General features: G+C 71.3%; 1 protein-coding gene across 4 annotated transcripts; it reads left to right on the forward strand.

Moving 5' to 3' along the window:
- Nucleotides 1-669: 669 nt before the first annotated feature.
- Nucleotides 670-24,907, forward strand: AATK (apoptosis associated tyrosine kinase). Of its 4 annotated transcripts, none has more exons than XM_080682002.1 (14): nt 670-1,322; nt 10,330-10,437; nt 12,605-12,749; nt 14,574-14,653; nt 14,944-15,062; nt 15,645-15,732; nt 16,348-16,481; nt 17,620-17,704; nt 18,191-18,312; nt 19,026-19,175; nt 19,482-21,987; nt 22,121-22,259; nt 22,474-22,665; nt 23,506-24,901. In XM_080682002.1, exons 3-14 carry the CDS (start codon nt 12,725-12,727, stop codon nt 23,535-23,537), a joined length of 3,672 nt encoding a protein of 1,223 aa, XP_080538128.1. In that variant the 5' UTR covers nt 670-1,322; nt 10,330-10,437; nt 12,605-12,724; the 3' UTR covers nt 23,538-24,901. The 4 variants fall into 4 exon arrangements, with proteins under 4 accessions (XP_080538128.1, XP_080538127.1, XP_080538130.1 ...); XM_080682001.1 differs by having other exon boundaries at nt 671-1,322; nt 23,497-24,907; XM_080682003.1 differs by having other exon boundaries at nt 1,120-1,322; nt 10,330-10,463; nt 23,497-24,907.
- Nucleotides 24,908-25,359: the final 452 nt, after the last annotated feature.

Below are 25,359 nucleotides of genomic sequence, written 5' to 3' on the forward strand. Positions count from 1 at the left end.
CTGAGCACCTGCCCTGCCAGGACCTCCCTCTGGCGGCAGCCACACAGCACCCGCAAGAAGGACCCTGGGTCCCCCTCCTCCGCAGGCCTGGGGGGGGGCACCCACAGCAGGGGACCCCTAATGTCTGGAGGAAAAAGGATGCTCTCTCTCAGGGCCTGACGGGCCTCACCGTCCCTGCCCATGACCTTGATCCCTGTCCGCAGAGCCTGGCCGGCCTTCCCTTCCCCCGCCCCAGCCGGCCCTGCCAAAGCTCCTCGCTCGTCTGGCCAGGAATGAATGGAGGGATGGGTGAGGGGGTGACCCAAGTAACAGCCAACTTAAACCTGGCGACACCGTCACCCCGGCTCCCGCGGTGGGAGGGGCCTCGGTTCCGGCAGCTCCGGGCAAGATGGCGCGGCGGGGCCGGGCGCGCGGGGCGGGGGACGGGCCCTCGGTGCTCGGTGCCCCGCGCGGCGCCTGCCCTGCCCCAGCCGGTGCCCGCGGGGCGGCTCCTTCCCGCGGCTGCCTGGTGGTCGCAGCGCGGCGCCGCCCAGAGGGCCCGGGGGCCAGACCCACGCGGCCCCCAGACCTGCCGTGCAGGCCCCACGCCGGCCTGACCCCGCGCGTGGGCCCCGCGCGTCCCCGCCACCTTGCGCGCGCTTTCACGTTCCTGCCACGGGGCCCACCCGCCAGTGCCGCACGTCCTGGGGAGAGGCCCCCTCCGTGTCCGCGCAGCCCCCCGCCGTGTCCCCAAGCTCATCCGGCGTCTCCGTGACCCCACGCCTCCTCGGCCCCACCCCCGACTCCGGCTCGCCCATCCTCCATCTCTGCCCCCCGACCCCCCCCCCCCCCCCCGCCTCAGTGCCTCCCAGCCTGCGGGTCCCCCCTGCGCGCATCTCTGTGACCTGAACCCCCGCACTGCCGCCCCTCCCCCACAGCTCCGCGCCCCCCTCCGCCTGCGGGTCCCCCTCCGCGCGGCTCGTGCCCCCCCAGCCAGAGAGGAGCCCCCCCACCCCAGCGCGCGCGCTCCCGCCGGTGTTTTCGGGCTGCACCAGCCCCAAGCCCGGCGCGCGGCGGCCCGGACGGAGGTGCCTGCTGCTGTCGCCGCGGCTCCCACCCGCACCCCGGCGGCCCCGCACCCCGTGAGCCGTGAGCCGGGGCTGCGCTGGGGGCGCTCGGCGGGCTGCGCGCGGCACCTGCGGCTGTGGGCGCCGGGCGATGGCGCGGAGCGGGCCGGGGCCGCGGGCGCTCTGAACGCAGCGCCGGGAGCCGCGCGCTGGCCCTGGCCATGTCGTCCTCCTTCTTTAACCCCAGCTTCGCCTTCAGCTCGCACTTCGACCCCGGTGAGTGCGCGCAGCACCCCTCTGCCAGGCCCGCCTGCTGCCCGCCGCGCCCCGACCACCGGCGGTCCTGCCCGCGGCCCCCACTGCGGACATGATGCTTCCCAGCCCGGCTCCTGTTTTGCATGGAAATTAACCCTTTCCCCACCCCAGCGGGCGGGAAGGACTGGCTCCAGGGCTGGACCCCCTGTGGGCCTGAGGTCCGGCCTTGGGCAGGCCTGGGCCCCCCAGTGGGTGGGCGGCAGAGGTGCCCCCTCCCTTGTCTCTGTGGCCGGTTCTGGCTCAGCTAACTGGGGCAGGAGGCCTGCATTTGCCCCAGGTGTCCCGAGGAGAGGGTGCCAGGGCCGGGCCGGGCCTCCTGGGAGAAGTGGGAGTGCCCCTGGGGCCTAGGCCACCAGGCCCCTTCGTGGCCCAAGGTCCTGGCTGGAGGCTCCCGCCCAGGGCAGGAGCCGGCCAGGAGCTCTGCCCGCCCCCCCCCACCCCCACCCCGGCAGCTGTGTGCGGAGGTGGGAGCCGTGGGCACATCCGTGGGACAGAGCCCTCGGGGCCGAGGCTCAGAAGAGATGGGCCTCAGGGGGTGCCCGGGTCCCGGGGCAGTGGGGAGGCTGCGGGGGGCAGGGGGGGGGCGGGTGCTGTCAGCTAGCTGCCGGGACCTTGGCCCAGGCCCCTCCCCTGCCAGGCTGGTGGCCCTGGCGGTGTGTTTACCCGGGGATGCCTGGCCTCCTGGCAGTGGTGGGCAGCTGGGTGGGCAGAGTGCGCCTGTGCCTGTCCCGCCAGCTCCAGCCCTTCCCTGGGTGGGAGGTGACCCCTGCCCCGGGCTGGGGCCCTGGGGCCCGAAGTCCCACCCACAGGTCACGGGGCCGTGGCACCAGCTAATTCGGCCAGAACAAGGCTGGACACATGGGACGGGCCCTCCTGGAGTGGGGCCAGGCCTGTGGTGATGCTCGGCGTCCCCTGGGCATGGCCCCTGGGAGGCACTGGCCCCTGGGGGGGGGGGAGCGGGCGGCAGGGTGTCTGCTGGGCTGGGGTGGGGGGCATGCTCTCGGATTTTCCCAGGGACTCGCAGGCTTGGAGAACAGTCACCCGCCAGGCCCAGGCGGAAGCTCTGGGCAGGCGGTGGGGGGGCCGCTGAGCGTCCCAGGCCCAGACAGCCCTTGGGGACGGGCCAGGGTGCTCCAGGCAGGAGGGTCCCGCCTCAGGGTGGGGGTGCCGGCACTGACCGCAGGCTGTGGGCCCCCCTCCCGGCCCTGCCCTGTATGACATGGTTACCCGCTCCTCACACCGGGTGTGGGGCTCGAGCCCGCCCCCACCGCGGAGACCACAGCCCTGCCTCTTGCACGTGTGGGTGCACCGCTGTGGGCGGGGTGAGGACAGTGGTGAACGATGTTCAGGGAACAGCTGGAGGCCAGGGCCCCTCCTCTCCGCAGGTCCACCACTTCGTGGGGGGGGGCGCTCTGGGTGGGGAGCTGTGTGACCGGTTGGGGATACAGGGCTCCTGGGGGCTCCCACGTGGGCCTTGGGGTGGAGGAGAGGTGGGGTCCCCAGCCCGCCACCCCCTGGGGTCCCACAGCCCAGTCTTACCTCCCGGAGCCTCCGTTTTCTCATCTGTAAAATGGGAGGGCAGTGCCGGCCCTCGGTCCTGGGGCGGCAGGTAAGTGTCTGGTGGAACGACGCTCAGTAAACAGAGACTGCTGTTTTGAGGGGGGCCGGTGCTTAGGGACAAGGCTCAGTGGCTCCGTGGCTTCCCCATCCCCAAGGCAGGGAGCGCTGGCTCTTGGGAGGTCTGCCCGCGTCTGTGGGGGACCCTGCTGGGGCTCCACCCCACTCCGAGGGCAGGGTGTGGGGCTGTTTGTTTCTGTGGTTGCTCCATAGTCAGGGGTAGACAGAGGGGCCGGCCCCAGGCGGGGGGTGGGGGTCGGGGGGTCATCGCCGTTGCCCACCCGCTGTGGGCTCTCTGGTGGCCCCGGAGAGGTGGCGGCCATGGCGGCAGTTTCGCTGAGAGTGAGGGGGCTGACTCGGAGGCTCTGGCTCCTCGACCAAGTGCGGCCTGAGGACTGGGGGGCCGGGGGCCAGGCGGCCAGCAAGCTCCGGGGCATGGGGAGCATCGGGGCGGCCTCCTCGGGGCCCGGCCCTCCCCCAGGACGCAGCCCCGGCCTCAGCGCGGCAGCATTCCGGCAGCCTGGGGTCAGCTGTCACAGGGTGACCCTCACTCGGCTGTGGCCGGCCTGGCCCTGCTCCTCCAGGTGGGGGTGCAGTGCCTTGTCTGGCCCGGGGACAGGGGCTCCCACCCTCCATCCGGCAGCCCTGCCCAGCTGGCCTCAGGCGGGCCGCGGGGAGGGCCGCGCATCCATGTGTGCACGCGTGGGCAGGGCGGCCTGGGGCCCAGACCTGGGCTCTGCCGTCACCACCCTGCCTTGGGGAGTCCGCTAGGGGTGGGGGAGCCCCTGGGAGGGTCCCATAGGGCCCACTCTCTGCTCCCACCAACTCGGAATTCTTAACGAGTGTGAACGAGGGCCCCATGGTCCTGCTGGGGCCACTGTCCCGCCTCCGGGCCCAGCCGGGCTCCAGGCCCCTGGTGCAGGGAGCTTCCCGCCTGCGTTTGCTGCCGGGGCTGCGGGGGAGGGGGGGGGAGCCCTGCGGCCGGAGGGGGTCCACCTTGTTTACCGGGAGCTGCCTGATCCTTTGGCAGGAGGCAGGCGTCTCCGAGAGGCCGTTCCTGGCCCCGGGAAGGATGGGCCTCCCAGGCCCGGGACTGGCACTGGGGCTCCGTGGCAGGGCCAGGCCCCCTCCTCCCAGGCTCTCAACGGGAACGTTGCTGCCGCGACTGAGGCCAGCCCTGGCCTGGGACAGAGCCTGAGGCAGAACCCTGCGCCCCCTGCCTGGTCCCCCCAGCGCTCCCCCGTCCTCACAGCGCCCCCGTCCCCCCAGCGCCTCCCATCCCCCCAGCGCCCCCCATCCCCCCAGCGCCCCAGCAAGGGGTGAGGAGGTCTGGAGGGTCTGCGGTGGGGGCTGTGGGCACAGTCTCCCACACAGGTGCCCCCCAGACCCCACTCACCTGCTGGGGTGGAGCCTGGGCGGGGGGGGGGGGGGGTCTGGCTGCAACTCTGCCCAGAGCCGGGGTCTGAGCAGGGAGGGTCGGCCTTGGCTTCCCCACGGGCTGAGGTCAGGGCCAGAGGCATGGGGTCAGCGGGCACTGGGGCAGCCGCAGTCCAGCTCCTGGGTGGGGGTGTCCTGCAGATGTGGCCTTCGTCCGGGGAGGCCCGGGGAGGCCGTGTGTCTGAGCACACGCGTGTGGGGCACGTGCCCTCGGCTGTGCTCATGCCCCCACCGCAGACAGTCAGGGCTGATGAGTCCCCACGCCGCCGTCCAGGGAGAGGGGAGGGGACGGGCTGAGCCTGGTCCTGCCGGGGAGGCGCCCAGGCCGACCCCCTGTCTCTGCCAGCGGGGGGTGCCCTGGCCCTGCTGGGGACTCTGTTCCTCCCTCGGGCAACCCTTTGCCAAGAAACTGCCCCACAGGCCCCCTCGCGCTGGGTCTGCCCTGTGGATGGCTCGTGGGGGGCGTGGCCGCCCCTCCTGCCCCCCCATGCCCCCCAGAACCCTGCCACTTGCTTCACTGGGGTGTCAGGGAGACGCTGGGCTCCGGCTGTCCTGGCGCTCGGGCACTCACTCCGTGCATGCCGCGGGTTGCACAGTTCCTTCCTGTACGAGATCCTGTTTGCGCCACCGGGCACAGGCGGGGGGGCGGGGCGGGGCGGGGCCAGGATGTCTTCAGAGGCCCCGCGAGGCCCGGCCAGGCCTGTGGTGACCCCGAGCCCCTCAGGTCGTGCTGGCCCCCAGCACGGGGTGGCCGGGCTCCCTGACTGGGCCAGGGTGGGGGCCCCTACCGTGTCCTCGTGTCCTGGCTGCTCTCGCTGGACCCACAGGCCGGGGCTGGGCGGGCACCGTGTCTTCCCTGAAGGTGGCACAGTGCGTGGTGTCGTGTGAGTACCTCCCCGGGGCGCAGGGCTGGGAGGAGGTGACAGCCTCCGGGGCCGCAGAGCCTGTGGCCAGCCTGGGACCAGGTGCGTTAGAAGGTGGAGGCACAGGGTGGGTGCTGGGCACCCAGAGGGCAGAGCTGGGGGTTCAGCTGGGTGCAGACTGGGTGGGCCAGTGCGGACCCCGTGGGGGCATTCTAAGCAGTTCAGCCTTGGGGGCACCTGAGCCCTGCATGGGGGTGGGCACTGAGCCCTGGGGGCTGTGGGCACTGACTGAGCCCTGGGGGCTGAGGGCACTGAGCCCTGGGGGCTGAGGGCACTGAGCCCTGGGGGCTGTGGGCACTGACTGAGCCCTGGGGGCTGAGGGCACTGAGCCCTGGGGGCTGTGGGCACTGACTGAGCCCTGGGGGCTGTGGGCACTGAGCCCTGGGGGCTGAGGGCACTGAGCCCTGGGGGCTGTGGGCACTGAGCCCTGGGGGCTGTGGGCACTGAGCCCTGGGGGCTGTGGGCACTGAGCCCTGGGGGCTGTGGGCACTGAGCCCTGGGGGCTGTGGGCACAGGCTGTGTGTGCGGGGGGAACTGCGTGTGGACGGGGCCCTGGCCCATGGGCTGCCCTGACCTGCAGGAAAGAGCGTGCTGTGAAATTCAAGGGCCTTGACCAGTGTCTGACTGTGACAGCACTTAGTTTATTTATTTACCTGTAATGCTAGAGGCCCGATGCACCAAATTCGTGCAAGGGGCTCGGCCCTCACTGCCCCGGCTTTGTCCGGAAGGGTGTCCGGAAGGTCGTACAGCTGTCCAGTCTAATTAGCATATTATGCTTTTATTGTTATAGATTACTAGAGGCCTGGTGCATGAAATTCGTGCACGGGGGGAGGGGTGTCCCTCAGCCCAGCCTGCACCCTGTCCAATCTGGGACCCCTCGAGGGATGTCCGACTGCCTGTTTAGGCCTGATCCCACCGGGCATCCCCTCACAATCCAGGACTGCTGGCTCCCAACTGCTTGCCTGCGTGCCTTCCTGATTGCCCCTAACCGCTTCTGCCTGCCAGCCTGATCACCCCCTAACCACTCCCCTGCCAGCCTGTTTGCCCCTAACTGCCCTCCCCTGCAGGCCTGGGTCCCCCCCCCAACTGCTCTCCCCTGCAGGCCTGGGTCCCCCCCAACTTCCTTTCCTGCAGGCCTGGTTGCCCCCAACTTCCTTCCTCTGCTGGCTTGGTCACCCCTAACTGCCCTCCCCTGCAGGCTTGATCGCCCCCAACTGCCCACCCTTGCAGGCCTGGTCCCTCCCAACTGCCCTCCCTTGCTGTCCATCTTGTGTCCACATGGGGGCAGGATCTTTGACCACATGGGGGCAGCCATCTTTAGTGTTGGAGTGATGGTCAATCTGCATATTACTCTTTTATTAGATAGGATAGAGGCCTGGTGCACGGATGGGGGCCAGCTGGTTTGCCCTGAAGGGAGTCCCGGATCAGGGCGGGGGTTCCCTTGGGGCGTGGGGTGGCCTGGGTGAGGGGCCTGTGGTGGTTTGCAGGCTGGCCACGCCCCCTGGCTACCCAAGCGGAGGCCCTGGGATCTGGGGTTTATTTATCTTGTACAATTGAAACTTTGTAGCCTGGAGTGGAGCCAAGCCTTCTGCTCGCTCCGTGGCGGCAGCCATTTCTGTTGGGATTTATGTATCTTCTATAATTGAAACTTTGTAGCCTTTAGCGGAGGCCTGGGCCGGCAAGGGTGTGTGGAAAGCTTGGCTTTTTCCATCACCGGGGGCAACCCTAGCCTCCTGCTCTCTCCAGCTCCGTGGCTGCCGCCATTTCTGTTTGCATTTATGTATCTTCTATCATTGAAACTTTGTAGCCTTGAGTGGAGGCCTAGGCCGGCCAGGGCTGCAGAAGCTTGGCTTCCTCCATCGCCCAGGGCAACCCTAGCCTCCCTCCTGCTCTCTGTGGCCGTAGCCATCTTGGTTGGGTTTATTTGCATATTCGCTCCTGATTGGCTGGTGGGTGTGGCTTGTGGCGTGGCTTGTGGGTGTAGCAGAGTGGTTAATTTGCATATTGCTCTTTTATTAGATAGGATTATAGACTAGTGGCCCGGTGCATGAAATTTGTGCATGGGGGGGAGGGTACCCCTCAGCCCGGCCTGCACCCTCTCCAATCTGGGACCCCTCAGGGGATAACGGCAGTCGGACATCCCTCTCACAGTCCAGAACTGCTGGCTCCTAACTGCTCGCCTGCCAGCCTGATTGCCCCTAACTTCTTCTGCCTGCCTGCCTGATTGTCCCTAACTGCTTCCCTGCTGGCTTTATTGCCCCTCACCACCTCTGCCTCGGCCCTGCATCCGGGATCCAGGATTCCCTCTTCCAGCCGACCACAGGCACCCAGGATCCGGGCTTCCCTCCCTCTGGTCAGCCATAGGCACCCAGGCCAGCTGCAGCCACAGGGGGTGGTGGGCAGGTGGCTTCACCTGGGCTGCAGCCGCAAGTGCTGGCGCCCAGGACCACGGGGTGGGAGGCTTCTCCATCTTCCCTGGGATGCAGTGTGGGCGACTTCTCCGCTGGCTGCGGCCTGGGATCACAGGGCAGGCGGCTTCCTCGTCTCCCGGGCTGCACCCAGCCTCAGGCGCTGGGACCCGGTTTCTCCGACCCCCACATGCCCAGAGCGGCGGGGGGCTGGTAGCGTAGCGGAGTGACAGTGATTTGCACGTTTCTCTTTTATTAGTGTGGATATCTTTATTGATTTCAGAGAGGAAGGGAGAGGGAGATAGAAACACGACGGATGAGAGAGACTCATGGATCAGCTGCCTCCTGCTCACCCCGCACTGGGGATGGAGCCCGCAACCCGGGCCTGTGCCCTGACCGGAATCCAACCGTGACCCGGTTCCTAGGTCGACGCTCAACCCCTGAGCCGCGCCGGCCGGGCTGCTGGAAGCGTTTTAAAATCCAGGTGGAGTCCGTGTAACGTGGGCGTGAGCGCTGGAACGTCATCTGCGCGATGGCATCTCGTGCCGCCACCAGCACGCTCTAGCTCTGGAACGGGCTCAGCGCCCCAGAAGGCCGTGCGGGCCCTTGCAGTCACCCCACCCGGGCCCTGCGCCTGCCTGCGGCTGTGGCCTCCGTGCACCTGCTGGTTCTGGACGCGCCTCGGTCAGGCTGTCTCCGCACCCTCACCCACACTCGGGCCGATGGCTCCCTTCCTCTGCAGGCGGCAGGCTGCGGCCCAGCCAGGAGGCTGGGGAAACGGAGGCGCGGGGTTGAGGCTGGAGGGGCCTGAGTGGCCCGCCCTCCTCCCTCCCAATAGCCTCTGACCGCCCTCCCCCTTCCACCCCCCCCCCGCCGCCGCGCCCCTCCCCGCTGTCCTGGGCTGGGAGTCGTCGGGGGGGGGGGGGGGGGAAGGGGGATCTTTAGCTTCCACATGTGAGCGAGACGTGTGGTGTGTGCTCTGACTCCCTCAGGACGGCCCGCTGGGCCCCTCCGCGTGGCAGGTGGCGAGTCCCACCCTCTCGAGGCCGGGCAGTTCCCCGTGGGCGGCCAGGCCTCCCTCTCCGCGCGTCCCCGACGGGCGTGGGCTGCGCCCTGGTCTTGGCTGTTGCAAAGAGCGCGCCGTGACCGTGGGGTGCACGGGTCCTTTCCGACCAGGGGGGGGCTTCTCCTGAGAAACGCCCAGAAGTGGGGGCGGCCCTCTGGACAGGGAGCAGGCCTGGGGGCGCGGGGGCTCCGTCACAGGCTGGAGGCCTGGCATTGGGCTTAGAGGGAAGGGCTGAGGGGGCAGCATTACCGGCGTGGACTGCCCACCCTCCCCAGGGCCCTGCAGGCAGTTCCCAGCTGCCCCCTGGGGGACAGGGCGCCTCTATTTTTGTTTTCCCTGGAGCCGCCACACAGGCCGCAGGCCCCCAGCGAGCAGGAGGGTGAAAACCTTCGCGGCGCTGCCGTTTCATTGTTCCCCGCTGTTACCATTCAGCCTCCTCGTTGCTGGGTCTGCATACGGGCCTGGAGGGATCAGCGTTGGGAGCTGAGAGGTTGGGGTCTCGTGGGCAGAGCTGGGGGCCAGCAGGCAGAGAGAGCCGGCGGGTGGGGCGCACAGGGGCGCTGGCCCTCCTCTGTCTAGGGGACGCCTCGCCGCAGAGGGCCAAGCTTCCCCGAAGCCCGGGCTCAACTGGGAGCCCTAATTTGGGGGCCGTGCTTGGGGGGGGGGGGCCTGTCGTGCTGTCCTGGGCACCTTGGTTTCCCCACCCAGTGAGGGTGAGCCACGAGGGGGCTCCTGTGGACCAGGGACTGCGGGAGGGCCCCCCTGTCTGCAGGGTGCCCTTGGTGGTTGGTTCAGCAAGGGGGCGACTGGAAGTGCCCCGCCCACACAGTGCCACCTTCTGGGGACAGCGGGGTCCCCCTGCCTCAGAGCCGGACAGGCCTTATGCCCCACAGCCCTGGCCCCAGCCTGGCAAGTGGCCAGCGGCCAGCGCTACAGTGGCCCCACTTAGGGGGGCTAGGCCCCCCCGCCCCCTTGGGGTCTCAGCCTTTCCCAGTGACACCCCCGGAGCTTCGGTAACGATCCCCCCGGGAAGGCTCCGAGGGGAGGAGGGGTGACCAGAGTCTGAGAGAGACGTGGAGGGGTCCCCCACAGCCCCCGGACCCTGACCTCGTGGAGGGGTGTCTGCGAACCCCCTCAATGGGGAAGTGTGCCCAAGATGAGGCCAGAGTGGCCCCCAGTGGTTGGCGGAGGGACTGCAGGCTCGGGCCCTTGTGGCTGCCTGGAGTGTCCTGGTGGGGGGTCCTGGAGCAGGGGTGGGGGTGCTGAGGCCGTACCATGAATTGGGGGCTGGGGAGCCATGGGCAGGGGTGTGGCTGGCCCCTGAGCACATCTAGGGGGAGCGGGGGCATGGTGGGTAGTGGGGGCTGGGGGTAGTGGGGGCCGGTGGGGAGTGGGTGTTGGAGGGAAGTGGGGAGTGGGCGGGGAATGGGGGCCGGTGGGGAGTGGGGGCCGGGGGGGGGGGAAGTGGGGGCCGGGGGGCCGGCCGCAGAGGCCGCCTGACGCTCCCTCCCTTGCAGACGGCGCCCCGCTCGGCGAGCTCTCCTGGCCGTCCTCCCTGGCCGTGGTGGCCGTGTCCCTGTCGGGCCTCCTCACCGTCGTCGCCCTCATGCTGGCCTGCCTGTGCTGTAAGAAGGGCGGCATCGGGTTCAAGGTGAGGCCGGGGGTCCCTGGGGCTGTGGCCCGGGTCCCGGGTCTCCTGGCCACCGGGGGGCCCTCTGAGCCCGGGCGGGCGGAGGCCACAGTGCCTCCCCTGGGGCTGCTGCCAGGGGCCCGGCCCTCAGGACCCCCCGCCTCCCTCATCCGGGTCCCTCACGGGTCTGGGCCTCAGGCTGCCCCCCCCAGCTCAGGGCCAGGCCTCGGGGGCTGTTCACAGGGCAGCCCGCTGGACGGGGAGCAGGCCTGGGGGCGCGGGGGCTCCGTCACGGGCTGGAGGCCTGGCATCGGGCTTAGAGGGAAGGGCTGTGTGGCTGACATCAGGGCCAAGGCGGGGGCTGAGGGGGCAGCATTACCGGCGTGGACTGCCCACCCTCCCCAGGGCCCTGCACCCCAGGGCTGAGCCTCCGAAGAACAGTGGCTGAGGGCGCCCCTAGGGGTGTGGTCCCCCAGCTTGCAAGCCCTTGGCTGCCCACAGCGGCCCCTCGAGCAGCAGCGGCTCTGAACTGGGAGCCGAGACCCCCAACCAGCGGCATGTGGGCCGCTCCTGCTGACCCAGCAAACAGCCGCCGCCCGCGGCCGCCCCGCCCCGGCCGAGGGTCAGATTCCTGGGCCTGGCGAGCTCTGGGGGGGGGGGGGGGGGCATCCGTGGCCCAGCACAGCACCCTGTGGGTCTCCATGCCAGTGCCCACACCCCGGCCGTTTTAGAGGAACAGTGTGTTTCTCACCCCCCCCCCCGCCCTGTGTCACCTCATGGGTGGGGGGGGGGTGCGGGCGCCTACCCGGGGAGGACAATGAACAAGGACTCGCCTGTGACAAAGCCCACAGTGGACAGCGGGCAGTTTGCCATCCTCTCCGACCCCTCGGAGCCCGGGGCCCCGTCTGCCCGGCCCTGAGCAGCAGGACTGAGTCCCCGACCCGCCAGGCAATGCTGGGGTTTCCTGGAAGACCCTGGGGCCAGAGCTAGGAGATTCTGGGGGCCAGAGGTGGGGCGGGGCCAGGGGTATAAGTCACCCCTCCTTGTTCGCTGTGAGAACCGGGCCCCAAACAAGGGCCCCCTCACGTCCTGGGACCATGGCGCCAGGACATTCCAGCGCCCACGTTCCCAGGGGGCGGGCGGGCTGCACCGCGGTGCCACGGGGAGCTGTGCTGGGGGCAGGGGCTGGGCAGGATGCTCACACTGCCCTACCTGCTCGCCCGCTGGGCTGGCGTCGTCCGGGGGGCCTCCGGGGGGCGCCGGCAGGTAAAGGGCTGGGCCGGGGCCCGACCCCGACGGTGGGTGGGCGGCTGTGCCCTCTTAGAGCTCCGTCCCCTGGGCACAGACCGGACGGCCTGTGGGGACTGGCAGGGCCCCTGCCTCCCTCTTGCCGCTGAGAAGGTGGAGGCCCCGAGAGAGGAGGGTCACACGGCGGGCGGGCGGGGAGCCCAGGCCTCCTGGCTCCCCCCCACACCCATCCCCTCGGAAGCCCCAGCAGCCTCGGGCCTCGGTTTCCCCGGCGGGGCAGGGCTTGTTGGCAGGCAGCAGGCAGACTTTGCCTTCAGGCTGCGCCCTGGCCCCGGGGGAGGGCGTGTTCCCCAGACAGACAGGTGTGGCCGCGCCTTTCAGACCCCAGCCCGGCTGCCACTGCACCCCAGCTCCTAAGGAGGCGGGAGCGGATCGGCCTGCGGGCTGAAGGTCGGGTGGCCCGCTGGCCGAGGGCTGGGGTGGAGGCGGGTGAGGGCCTGGGGGGAAGCTGGGTGGGGTCCCTGCCCCCAAAAGTCAGGAAGGCTCTTTGTCTGGGAGGCAGGGGTGGGGCGTTTAGCAGCTCCTCCACGGGGCAGAGGGGGTGATGGGGCTCAAGGCCCACCATTGACCAACACGGAACAGACACCAGCCTCCTGGGCAGCTGGTGCCCCGGGCCAGAGGGTCTGTGGGTCTGTCTGCCCAGGAGCCAGGAGATGGGTGAGGGATGCCAGCCGGGGGGACGGGGAGGAGTGTTGGGGCTTCACCCCCAGCTCAGGGGAGGTGGGAGCTCGGCTGGGAAGAGAGGCTTTTCGGAGCCTGCCCTGCCCTGCCCCTGCCCTGCCCCCTGCCCCTGCCCCGGAGCTCACCGCGGCCCCCATGTCCCTGTGCCCCCCCCCCGCCCCCTCCCCGCCCAGGAGTTGGAGAATGCCGAGGGGGAAGAGTACTCCGCCAACCTCTCGGCACAGGGGTCCCCGGCGGCCGCTCAGCACGGGCCCGACGTGTACGTCCTCCCGCTGGCCGAGGTCTCGCTGCCCATGGCCAAGCAGCCGGGGCGATCAGGTGAGTGAGCCCAGGGTGGCGGGCAGGGGGTGCCGCAGAATGAGGCTTGGGGCTCAGGAGCCGTGATCCTGGGGAGAGGGGGGGAGTGCCCCCTTCTGGGGCGACCTGGGGCGCTGGGAGCAGGCTGGGGAACAGCCCTCGGCCCAACGGGGCTCAGCCCCACCTGGGGCTGCTGTGCTGGGGGCAGGGCCTAGGATGGGCCGCCGTGTGCCGGGAGGAGGGGTTAGGGTTAGCGTCCCAGGGTGCCTGACCCAGACCCCCCTGGCGCCAGCGGCCACGCGGGGACGTGGGCTCCGTGGTGTCCCGGGGGCAGGGCACACCCCCTCAGGGCGGAGGAGCTCTCGGGGCTCCCCCTGTGGGTGGCCCGTGAATGAACCTTTCACTCAGGCGCGGGGTGGGGGGCAGGCTAGCCCCCCTGCTTCTGTTCCCGGCCCTGCGGGGCCCTGACCAGATGCTGCCCCTGCAGCCCGCCTTCACCGTGGGCGGGGGGGGGGGACCCGAGGCTCTGGTCTGATCCTAGAGCAGAGGAGCTGCCAGCCCCAGGGCCCGGGCCCAGAGGCGTCCCCTGCACCCCCAACCTCCTGGCCAGCGTCTCCACGGCCCCAGGCGGGCAGGGACAAGGGCGTCCGTGCAAAGGGCCACCTCACACATCCGCGGTCGGCCCCAGCCTCCCTGATGACCCTGGGTCGCCGAGCCTGCACCAGGGCGCTGGCCTGGGCAGCTGGGGGAAGCCGGGGGCCACCCAGGGGCCACGCCCCCGGCCTTGGCCTGTCACCCCCCTGACTGTGTGCCTGACTCGGAGAATCTTTGAGGCTCAGTGTTTCCTGCCGTCGTCATGGTGATGCCCTGGCTGGGGCCCCACCTGCCCGGGAGCCTCCTGGACCCCCTCCCTCCGCACCCCTGGGGGCCGCGGGCCCTGTGGGTCCCACAAGGTGGCAGGACGCCCTTCGCCCTTTGGAAATGCGGAACAGACGCAGGTTTATTGCTCAGAGCGCCTGGCCTGGCAGGCACCTGGGCCGCGGCGAGGTCACATCCGGGAGAGGCCGCCCAGCTGCCGCCTCCCCTGTGGAGGAGGGTGCGCGCCCTTCCTCGTGGGGTGTAGAGCTCAGCGACAGGGAACCCCACGGCCCGAATGGCCAGTCGTCGGAAACAGCCAAGGGTGGGGCCGGGGCCGGGGTCGCTCTCCTGCTGGGGAGACCCCAGCCAGAGAGGCCAGCAGGCCGGGGTGCAGGGGTGGAGCCCTGGGACTCAGAGCCCCTAGCGGGCTCAGCATCAAGGTCAGCATTCCCCGGGCCCTCGGGGCAGTTGGCGTGGGAGCAGAATTCGGGGAATCCCCTGGGCCTGGAGGGCGTGAGCGGCCCCCACAGCCTGGCCCCTCCCCGCCCGCCCCCGCTGACCTCGCCAGCTGGCCTGCAGGAGAATGAGCCCCTGTGTCCCCTGAAGCAGCCCCAACAAAGGAGCCTTTGGCGAGCCTGGCGCTGGACTGCCAGCCTGTGGCAGGGGCGAGGGGACCGGTCGGTCCGTGTCCTCCTTCCCGTGGGGCCCCAGCCCCGGGCCGGCTCCAGGCACTGCTGTCCCCGGCCTGAGCCGGCCCTGTGGCCCGGGGCACAGCCTTCCCAGACCCACCCAGAAAGATGCCCCATGCACCCTGCGGGCCCACGACTCCCCTGGGCTGTGGCGCCCGGCTCCTGATGGCAGCCCCCAGGGGTGGCTCCCCAGAACCGGCCCGCAGGGCAGCCCCTCGAGAGGCGAGGTGAGGGGGACGGGCGGCGGCGGTGGCGCAGGCGGAACTGGGGCCCCTGAGCCCTCGCCCGCCTGTTACAGTGCAGCTGCTCCAGTCCACGGCCCTGGGCCGGCACAGCCTGCTGTACCTGGAGGAGATCGGCCACGGCTGGTTCGGGAAGGTGAGCTGCCTGCTGGGGTGGGGAGGGGTCGGCATGGAGGGCGGGTGGGGGGGCAGGTGGAGACTGCTTTTCCTGGGAGCTGCCCCAGCCCTGGGGTCCCCTCTCTCTAGGTCCCCCCGCTGGGCCCCTTCCTGGGGAGCTGGGGTCTGCAGCCTGGGCGGTGTGTGCTGCCCGGGAGGTGCCAGCCGCTCCCTGACCCCCAGCCTGGGCGGGGCAAGCAGGTCCCCTCCTCCCCGCCTGGCCGCCCAGACCGGGTCCGATGTGTAAACGAGGCGGCGGTGCACCCGCAGGTGTTCCTGGGGGAGGTGCACTCGGGGCTCAGCAGCGCCCAGGTGGTGGTGAAGGAGCTGACGGCCAGCGCCAGCGTGCAGGAGCAGATGCACTTCCTGGAGGAGGCGCAGCCCTACCGGTGGGTGGCGCCGGGCCGGGCGGGGGCTGGAGGCGGGGGCTGCACTGGGCGCCGGGACCCTGTCATGCAAGGCAAGCTCTGTGCTCTGCCCCTCCCCTCCTCCTGTCCCCCTCCCCTCCTCCTGTCCCCCTCCCCCCTCCTGTCCCCCTCCCCACCCTTCCTGTCCCCCTCCCCACCCTTCCTGTCCCCCTCCCCACTCCTGTCCCCCTCCCCCCTCCTGTCCCCCTCCCCACCCTTCCTGTCCCCCTCCCCCCTCCTGTCCCCCTCCCCCCTTCCTGTCCCCCTCCCCCCTCCTGTCCCCCTCCCCCCTCCTGTCCCCCTCCCCCCTCCTGTCCCCCTCCCCACCCTTCCTGTCCCCCTCCCCACCCTTCCTGTCCCCCTCCCCTCCTCCTGTCCCCCTCCCCCCTCCTGTCCCCCTCCCCACCCTTCCTGTCCCCCTCCCCCTTCCTGTCCCCCTCCCCCTCCTCCTGTCCCCCTCCCCCCTCCTGTCCCCCTCCCCACCCTTCCTGTCCCCCTCCCCACTCCAGTCCCCCTCCCTGCCTGCCCGCCCGCCCACCGGTCATCAGCCTGTCGGCTCCACAGGGCCCTGCAGCACAGCAACCTACTCCAGTGCCTGGCCCAGTGCGCGGAGGTGACGCCCTACCTGCTGGTGATGGAGTTCTGCCCCATGGTGAGTGCCCGCCTCCCCCGGGACCCCCGCCTGCCCCCTCCCCCAGCTCCTCTCCAGGAAGGAGGGTGGGCCCCGTATCCCCGCAGAGAGGACTGCTGAGCCGGGGACCCCTCTCCCCACTCTGTGGGCCTCCCATCTCCCCTAAAGCAAGGGGCCTGCCCCCACTCCTAGAGGCCCCTCCCCCAAGCCCCTCCCCGCAGGCACCCCTCCGAGCCACCCCGAGGAACCCTGGGCAGACACAGGCCCGAGGCACGCAGCCCCGCTGTCTGCCTTCTGGGCTTCTGGCCACAGCCCTGCCCCAGGGGAGCGCGGCCTCCCAGCTGGTGGTGCCAGCAGGTCGGAGCTGCCCTGACACGTGGGCCACCTGCCTGGTTCTGTCCTGGCCCACATCCCGCTCACGTGGCCCGTCGGCCGCCCACCAGCGGGTCCAGTGGTCCGAACTCAGAGAGTGGCCTGGGGGGCCCACGGGGCTGCCGGGGGCTGGCCTGGGGGAGTGCCCCTGCCTGCGGGTTTGCCCAGCAGGCCCTGCGGGGGTGGGGGGGGCGGGGGGGGGCGGGGGGGGCTTGCACAGGCACCCACTCCCGCCGGCGGTGACGGTGCGGCCCCTCTTGGCAGGGGGACCTCAAGGGCTACCTGCGGAGCTGCCGGGTGGCGGAGCCCCTGGCGCCGGACCCTCTGACGCTGCAGCGCCTGGCCTGCGAGGTAGCCTGCGGCCTCCTGCACCTGCATCGCAGCAACTACGTGCACAGGTGAGGGGCCGGGCCCCAGAGCTCTTGGGGGCCCGTGGGAGGGCGGCGTCCATGCGGCGTCCGGGGACCACTGGGCAGTAGTTTTACTGAACAGAGAGCAAGGGGCAGGGGGGCCAGACCCCGGCTCTGCAGGACGGCGAGGTGGGCGGCCGAAGCGCTGTCGGCCTGAGCTTGTCCTCTGCCCCAGAGGCGGGCCGTGCCCCCCGGGTCCCCGCCGGCCCCCCGCTCTCCCTCAGGCCGGGGAGGGAGGCTCAGTCCTGCTTCCTGGCCCCTGGGGGGAGGGGGACAGACGGGCCGGGGTGCCCCGCGCAGGGGACGCGCCTGAAGAAGTGGCGATGACGCGGCCTGGACGAGACGGGCCGTCCTCCCCAACAAGATCCTGGTGCTGAGTGATGACTCGCAACTCCAGCATCAGTGATTTTGTTGAAGAGGGCAGCTGCCAGCCTCCCACCTGCCCGCGTGCCCACTCGCCCTCATGCCCGCAGCACAGGCCCGTCCCTGGCCCCTGGACGCGGCCCCCCCGACAAACTCCCCACGGCCCTGCGCCCAGACACCCTGCGGCAGGCAGGCAGGGGAGGCGCGGCAGCTGAGGCTGCTGCTGGGCTGGAGGAGGGCTGGGGGAACCCCGTTGCTGCAGGCAGGCACCCCGCACCCTGCCCCGCCCAGACCCCGTGTGGGCAGGGCAGGGCCCCGGGACACTCAGGAGCTCAGCTTCCCCAGTGATGAGCTGAGGGCCACGGCGTGGTGGGCGGGAGGACAGACCACAGAGTCCCGGCTGGCTGGCCCCCAAGAGACGAGGGATGGAAGGGTCAGCAGGCTGATGACCCAGAAGAAGTGGGGGTGCAGGATGAGGTAAGGGGAGTGAGCGCTGGCCATGCCTGCACTGAGCGCCCGGCCTGTTCTCCATCTCCCTGGGCCTCACGGTCCTCGTCCACTTACTTGGCAGCGCGTGTGGCCGGGTCCCTACGGACCCCCCGAAATGCCCGGTGCTGGGCAGGGGCGGGGCTCTGGGCAGGGGAAGGCGCCGCCTCTTGGACACCCTCCCTGCCCATCACGGAGCAGAGCCAGGACGCAGCCCCCTCGGCGGCCTGCAAGCCCCCGCTGGGCACAGCGGGCTGACCCCGCCTTCCACCCCCAGTGACCTGGCTCTGAGGAACTGCCTGCTCACGGCCGACCTGACAGTGAAGATCGGAGACTACGGCCTGTCCCACGGCAAATACAGAGTGAGCCGCCGGGCTGGGCTGGGCCCAGGGGCTGGGGGGGCTGAAGGGGTGGGGCCCTGGGGCTGGGGGGGCCGAAGGGGTGGGGCCCAGGGGCTGGGGGAGCCGCAGGGTGGGGCCCAGGGGCTTGGGGGGCCGCGGGGTGGGGCCCAGGGGCTGGGGGGGCCACGGGGTGGGGCCCAGGGGCTGGGGGAGCCGCGGGGTGGGGCCCAGGGGCTTGGGGGGCCGAAGGGGCGGGGCCCTGGGGCTGGGGGGGCTGAAGGGGCGGGGCCCAGGGGCTGGGGGGGGCCGCGGGGTGGGGCTCAGGGGCTGGGGGTGCCGCGGGGTGGGGCCCAGGGGCTGGGGGTGCCGAAGGGGTGGGGCCCAGGGGATGGAGGGGCTGAAGGGGCCAGGCCCAGGGGCTGGGGGGGCCGCGGGGTGGGGCCCAGGGGCTGGGGGGCCGCGGGCGGGGCCGGCGCCTGCCGGGCGGTGACTGCCCTCCGCCGGCAGGAGGACTACCTTGTGACCGCGGACCAGCTGTGGGTGCCGCTGCGCTGGATCGCCCCTGAGCTGGTGGACGAGGTGCATGGCAACCTGCTGGTGGTGGACCAGACCCAGGCCAGCAACGTGTGGTGAGTGCCCCCACCCCCCGCCCCGCCATCAGACTCACGGCCGCTCTGCCCGGAGCCTGGTGTCCGGGGAGGACACAGGACCGATCCACCTGCCACCCGTGTGGTGCCCTGTGCTGGGGAGCGGGCTGGCCGCTCAGAGGCCTGTGTGTGAGGACGTGCCGCACTCGGCCCCAGGGGAGGTCAGGAGCGCACACCCCCTGTCCCCGGATGGTGGCCCCTGGCTTCTCTGTTGCCAAATCTGCTTGGTCCCTCAGCCTCTGGGGCAGCCCGTCCCCAGGAGCTGGTGAAGCTGCTGCCCCCGGAAGGAACCCCGTGGCTTTCTCCCGGGCCTCCATGTTCCCCGGCCCCCCTCCCCCACACCCCATGCTGAGCAGAGGCGTCCCTAGACGCCCCTCCCTCAGCCTTGGCGCAGTCTGTCCCTCCCTCTGCCTCTGCCAGTGACCAGCAGGACCGGAGCTCTGCCAGGGCAGCCCCCGTGCGGGCGGCGTCTGGTCTTGGGCGTGGAAAGGGAACGAACGAATGAACACACGGTGGACGGGGCTCGGTCAAGGCGAGGCTGGCTTGTATTGGCCCAGGCGCCCTGGACCGGGGCGTGGGCCTGGCCCGCAGGCCCTGCCGCTGGCTGAGGGAGAACCCTCCGGAGGGCGCCCCAAGCGCCTGGGGATGCCGGACTGCCCACCGCACGGCGTCCGCTGACGGCCGTCCCTCCGCAGGTCCCTGGGCGTGACCATCTGGGAGCTCTTCGAGCTGGGCGCGCAGCCCTACCCGCAGCACTCGGACCGGCAGGTGCTGGCCTACGCCATCCGCGAGCAGCAGCTCAAGCTGCCCAAGCCGCGGCTGCCGCTGGCGCTGTCCGACCGCTGGTGAGCCCCCGGGACGCCGGCCGGGAGGAGGCATCCAGGCCCGGGGTGGTAGCTCCTGACCACCTGGGTTTCCGGCTCCTCCTCGCTCCCCTCTGGCCGGCGGGGACCTCTGCGTCCCACCCTGGGCCCAAGGACAACGGCCTGTACCCAAAGCACAGCCCGTTGCTGGTTCCACTTAAACGGGGGGGAGGGGGATCCTTTAACTGCCCGCACGTGTGAGGAGGGGACCCCAGACCCTGACCCCAGGGCAGGTGGGCTCGCTGCTGGGGGCCGGGGGGCGGGGCTGAGCGGGCCCTCCCCCCGCAGGTACGAGGTGATGCAGTTTTGCTGGCTGCAGCCGGAGCAGCGGCCCACGGCCGAGGAGGTGCACCTGCTGCTGTCCTACCTGAGCGCCAGGGCCGCCACGGAGGCCGAGGAGGAAGAGTTCGAGCAGCGCTGGCGCTCCCTGCGGCCCCGCGGGGGCAGCGCTGGCGGGCCGGGCGCTGGGGGCCTGGCGCTGGGGAGCGCGGGCGAGCTGACCACGGCCTCGTCCTTCCCGCTGCTGGAGCAGTTCTCGGGCGACGGCTTCCACGCCGACGGGGACGACGTGCTGACCGTGACCGAGACCAGCTGCGGCCTCAACTTCGAGTACAAGTGGGAGGCGGGCCACGGCGCGGACGCCTTCTCGCCGCCAGGGGGCACGCTGAGCCCGGGGTGCCCCACGCGCCTCCAGGAGCCCTGCGCCCCCGAGGGCGCGCCCCCCGGCGTGGTGCCCGTTCTCAGCGCGCACAGCCCCTCCGTGGGCAGCGAGTACTTCATCCGCCTGGAGGAGCCCACGCCCGCCGCCGGCCATGACCCCGACTGCACTGGCTGTGCCCCGAGCTCCCCGGGCCCTGATCCTGAGGATACGGACGGCGTGGCCGCCTCGCTGGCTCTGGAGCCGCCCCTGGGCCAGACGCTTTCCACCGATGGCCCCTGGGGCCATTCTGACCACCAGCCACGCAGGAACCCCACGCAGGACCCGCCCTCGCCCTCACCCTCGCCCGGGGGCCTGATGCTGGTGGAGGCCGGAGTGGAGGATGCTGACTGGGGTGTGGCCACTGTCTGCCCGCCCGTCTTTGGGGACCCCCTGGGAGCATCCACCTCGGGAACATCAGGACCCTGGCTGCCCGACAGCGGGCGAGCCCCCGCCTCCTGGGTCCCAGGCTGCACAGGGGGCCGCACGGACGGCAGCCACGTGGATGGCTGTCCTGGCAGGAAGGGTGCCTTCGAGGCTGTCCCTGAGCTGGGCCACCCCCTGGCCCCCGCGACCCCCAGAGAGCCTCCTCTGGGGCCAGAGGGGGCCTGCTTTGGCCAGGAGCCAGGCTGCTGCCTGGACCTCCCCCATCTGTGTCCTGCTGAGGTCACACACCCCTGGACAGAGGCAGCTGTGAGTGGGGGCCACAGCCCCCAGACAGAGCCCAGGTGTGCCGAGGAGGCCGAGGGCCCTGCTGCACCCCAATTGCCCCTTCCGTCCATCCCGACCCCATCCCTAGAGGGAGCCCTGCTTCCCACGGAGGAGGCCAGCGCCCCCACGGCCCTGCCTGCTTCCCCCACGCCTGCCAGCAGCCAGGCAGCTGCCACGGAGCCAGCCCACACGTGGGACGGAGGCGGCAGCTCGCTGGAGCTGGAGGCCCCGGGCAGCGAGGACGAAGACACCACCGAGGCCACGTCCGGCGTTTTCACCGACGTGTCCAGCGACGGCCCTCAGGCCGAGAAGCTGGACTCGACGCCGGCCATCCGCTCCCTGCAGAAGCAGGTGGGCACGCCCGACTCGCTGGACTCGCTGGACATCCCGTCCTCGGCCAGCGACGGCGGCTGTGAGGCGTGCAGCCCGCCGGCCGAGGGCAGCTCTGGGGGGCAGCCCCGGGCCCTGGACAGCGGCTACGACACGGAGAACTACGAGTCCCCCGAGTTTGTGCTCAAGGACGCCCACGAGCCGGGGGAGCCGGAGGCTTTCGGGCGGCGGGCCCCGGAGGGCGAGCGGCCTGGCCAGGAGACTCCGCTCCCAGCCTCCCTCAGCGAGAAGACCCCGTACCGCGACTCGGCCTACTTCTCGGACCTGGACACGGACCCCGAGCCCCCGTCGGGGTCTGAGAAGGAGGCGGGCGGTGTCCCGGCCCCTGGGCCAGAGCTGGACCTGGGGAGTCCCCAGAGCCCGGGGCTGCGGCCAGCACGGCCGTCTGAGCCCTGGGTGCCTGGGGAGGCGCAAAGCCCCGGCCCCAGAGAGGCGTCACCACTGCCACTTCGGGGGGACTCTTCCCCTGGGCCAAGCGCCTGCCCCACTGGCCCCAGGCAGGAGGCGCCCTGCCCCCAAGGCCCAGCCCAGGTGCCGCCCGTGCCCGGTCCTGGGCGTTCCAAGGTCTTCCTGCTGACCCCGGTCCCGCGAAGCTCCGAGAGCCACCGCCCCGAGCTCCCGGAGGCCCGCGGACTGCTGCCCGCCCTGCAGGAAAGGACAGGGGCCCGGGGCGCCCCCAGAACCCCGCTCTGCCTGGCCCTGGCGGGACTCCCCGCAGCCCCGGAGGGCCGGCTGGAGGACGAGGAAGAGGACAGCGAGGACAGCGACGAGTCGGACGAGGAGCTCCGCTGCTACAGCGTCCAGGAGCCGAGCGAGGAGAGCGAGGAGGAGGCGCCGCCCGTGCCCGTGGTGGTGGCCGAGAGCCAGAGCGCGCGCCGCCTGCGCAGCCTGCTCAAGATGCCCGGCCTGCTGCCCGCGGCCTTCTGCGAGGACCTGGAGCGCAAGAAGAAGGCCGTGTCCTTCTTCGACGACGTCACCGTCTACCTGTTCGACCAGGTGGGCGGCGGCCGGGGCTCCGCGCGAGGGCGGGCGGGGAGCGGGGGGCGGAGGGGCCGGGCGGCGGCGGGAGGAGAGCCGAGGGCGTGGCCGCTACTGGCGGCCCACGTCACCTGCTGCCCTGACCCCGCAGGAAAGCCCCACCCGGGAGCTCGGGGAGCCCTTCCCCGGAGCCAAGGAGTCGCCCGCCGCCTTCCTGCCGGGTAGTCCCAGCGCCCCCAGCCGGCTGCGGCCGCCGGAAGGCTCCCCGATCCGCTTGACAGGCCCCGAGGGTGAGCTGGGGGCGGGGCCTGCATGGGCGGGGCCTTTGGGTCGTGGGCGTGGTCTGAGGGGGCGGGGCCTATGGGATGGCATCGTGTGGTGGGCGGGGCCCGCAGGGCGGGGCCAGGGTCCTGCGACCTCACGGGTGGATGGGGGCGGGGCGAGGCCTGTGACGTCACCTAGGGAAGCCCCACAGTGACCTCAGTGACCGCGGGCGTTTTGCAGGCGGGGCGCTCCCCTGGGATGGCGGCTTCCTGCTGACGCCAGTCGGGGAGCCCGCCCCGGCCGCCCCCGCCGCGCCCCCCAAGCCGGCCGCGCCCGGCCCCTTCTCGCGCTTCACTGTCTCACCCACGCCCGCGCCTGCCTCCCGCTTCTCCATCACGCACGTCTCCGACTCGGACGCCGGCTCCGTGGGAGGTGAGGCTGCGGCGGGGCCGGCGGGACGGGATGCCGGATCGCGACAGTGAAGTGGGCGATCAGGAGGGGCACCTACTGGGTGCCAGGCTGCGCACTCATCCTTATGTGCAAGCTCAGGGTTCAGGCGGGGAAACTGAGGCTCCGAGGGCCGGGTCGCGCGCAGGTGTGCGTCTTGGCCCCCTTGGCAGGCCTCGCCTCCCTGTCCTCTGGCCTGAGCCTGGACGCTGCCTGGCCCTCTGGCCTCGCTGTCTTCTCATTTTTCCTCAGGGGCAGGCTGGACACTGAGTGCCCCTACCCTGCCCTCTGCTGCCCTTAGTCCCCCCAAACCTGCCTGCGGCTCAGGGCCTGGCGCATCTCAGGTCTGACGGCCGCTGCCCAGCGCCCAGGGTGGTGGCTCAGTGCCTGGTGGGGCCCACACAGGGCCGGGCTCACCCCTCCCTCGTGCGGGCCGCCCCGCCAGCCTCAGCCCTGGCGACTCATCCCTGCCCGGTGCCTCCCCGCCACGTCTGCCCGTTCCCTGAAGGCCCACCACCTCCACTCACACCCCCGGGCACCTTGTTCCCCAGCAGTCCCAGCCCTCTCCCCGCGGCCTCGGCGCGTCGCTGTCCCTGGGCACACGAAGGAGCCCCCGCTCGCCAGCCCAGGCCTCAGTTTCCCCACCGGGGGATAGGCCCTGACCCGGGTGCTGGCGACTCAGTGGGAGGAGAAATGGGTGTGGCTCCCACCTAGACGGGCCGACAGTGAGCGGGCTGGGCAGTGGCCCCGAGCCAGGAGGGCAAGTGGGAGGGGCGGTCCTCAGCACCTCTCTGACCTCGGGCCCCTGTTGGCCAGGCCCTGCAGGAGGTGCTGGGGTCAGCTGTGAGGAAGCGTGAGGCCGGGGCAGCCCCCTCAGAGCCCCTGCTAGTCCTGCTCTGGGCGGCAGCGAGGATGGGACGCAGCGCGAGGATGGGACCACGTGAGGACCGGCGATGGTCGGCAGCAGCTTCAGCACCTCCGTGCCCCGCAGCACCCTGGACAGTGGGGCGGCCGTGCCCCAGGGAGGCCCCACAGCCCCTGCCCCTCTGTCCTGGCTTCCGCTGTCGGACTGCTTGGCCTCGGAGTGCAGGGGACCTGCTGGCGGCTGGGGGCGGTGGTCAGGGGCTCACACCCAGCTCACTGACCCCTGAAGGGCGTTGCAGGATGCTGGGTCCCACGCCAGGCGAGGGATCGGCACAGCCGCTGGGACAGCCTCTCCCTGTGCCCTTGGCCCCTTCTGCCGGCTTCTGGGCTTGCTCAGTGCAGAGAGGAGCCCGGGCTCGGGGGCCGCCCCACTCACCTCAAAGTCTGCGGCTGTATTGTCCCTGCACCGACTCGGCCAGACCCCTGGCTCTCCCTCCCAGCAGGGTCTGGGCTGACTCCCGCCTCGGGGTCCCCCTGCTGGAGCCAAGGGGGCAGCTTGAAAGATGGGGGGCTTCTGGCCCCACCCCTGCCCTTGGCCCCACTCTAGAGGTGCCCTCTGAGGGCACAGCCCAGCCCTGCCCAGCTGCCAGAAGACAGTGGGGGCTCCCCCACGGTCCGGGTCGGGGGCCCTGCCGGCAGGGACGGGGACTGGGGTGCGGCTGGGCGGGGCGGGCAGCACGGAGTATTTTTGTACCTGCTGTTGTTCAGCAAATGAGCCGATGGAGGATTTGCAGGTGGTGTTGCCAAAGAGAGGGCTGTGCTGGCTGGGAGTGTGGGTGGGGCCGCGTTCGGTTTCTGTTAGTCGGAGGCGGAGGGTGCGGGTGCAGCGACTTTGTTCCCTGTTTGTTTTTACGAGAAATCGAGCCGCGGAAAAGCCTTCAGGCTCCGCGTGTTTCGTTGGCAGGAGGGCGTCGCTGTCAGGACACAGTCCCTCCTGACCAGGCGGGGCCGGCCCCTCTGCCCTTTGTCCTGCCCCCCACTGGGCCCTGCCTGAGGAGGATGAGGAAGGGCCACAGACCCCCCAGGAAGCCAGGAAGCCCCCCTCCAACCCCGTCAGGGGAGCCCTCCCTCAGCACAAGGGCAGTGGTGATCTGGGAGGCAGCCCCCCTTTCTCCAGCCCCGCCCTCTGCTCCTGGCTTGGGCGAGGGAGGCTGCAGGTGGCTGGGGCTCCTGCCTCGAGGGCCTGGGTGGAGCGGCTCTGCCGGGGAAAGTTGAGGAGGACAAGGACAGGACGGCTGTCACAGCCCAGGCCACCATGCTGTACTTCAGCCACAAATGTCTAATAAAGTTTCTAAAACCTGGTACTTCAGCTGAAATATGGAAGTAGCTGGGGCAGGGATGGGGGCAGGGATGGGGGCAGGGATGGGGGCAGGGATGGGGGCAGGGCCCACCCCACCCAGGAGTCCTGTGCAGGACCCCCCAATGGCACCCAGCTCGGGAACCCAGGCCACGGCGCCCACCCCCCGCCCCCCGCTCTCAGGGACAGGGAGGAGAGAGGTGGGAAGGGGCTGGGCAGGGAGGGACTGGGGTGGGGGCCCAGCAGAGCCCCAGCCAAGGGCCTGCCAGGAAGGTTGGTGCCAGTGAGAGTCCCCACCAGTCCCTCCCCTGCACCCAGGCCCCGCCCCCCTGCGTCCATGCCCCGCCCCTAGGCCTCCCCTGAGCCCAGGCCCCGCCCCCCTGCATCCATGCCCCGCCCCTAGGCCTCCCCTGAGCCCAGGCCCCGCCCCCAGGCCTCCCCTGAGCCCAGGCCCCGCC

Source organism: Plecotus auritus (assembly GCF_963455305.1).
Source record: "Plecotus auritus genome assembly, chromosome: 7".
Classification (NCBI taxonomy): domain Eukaryota; kingdom Metazoa; phylum Chordata; class Mammalia; order Chiroptera; family Vespertilionidae; genus Plecotus; species Plecotus auritus.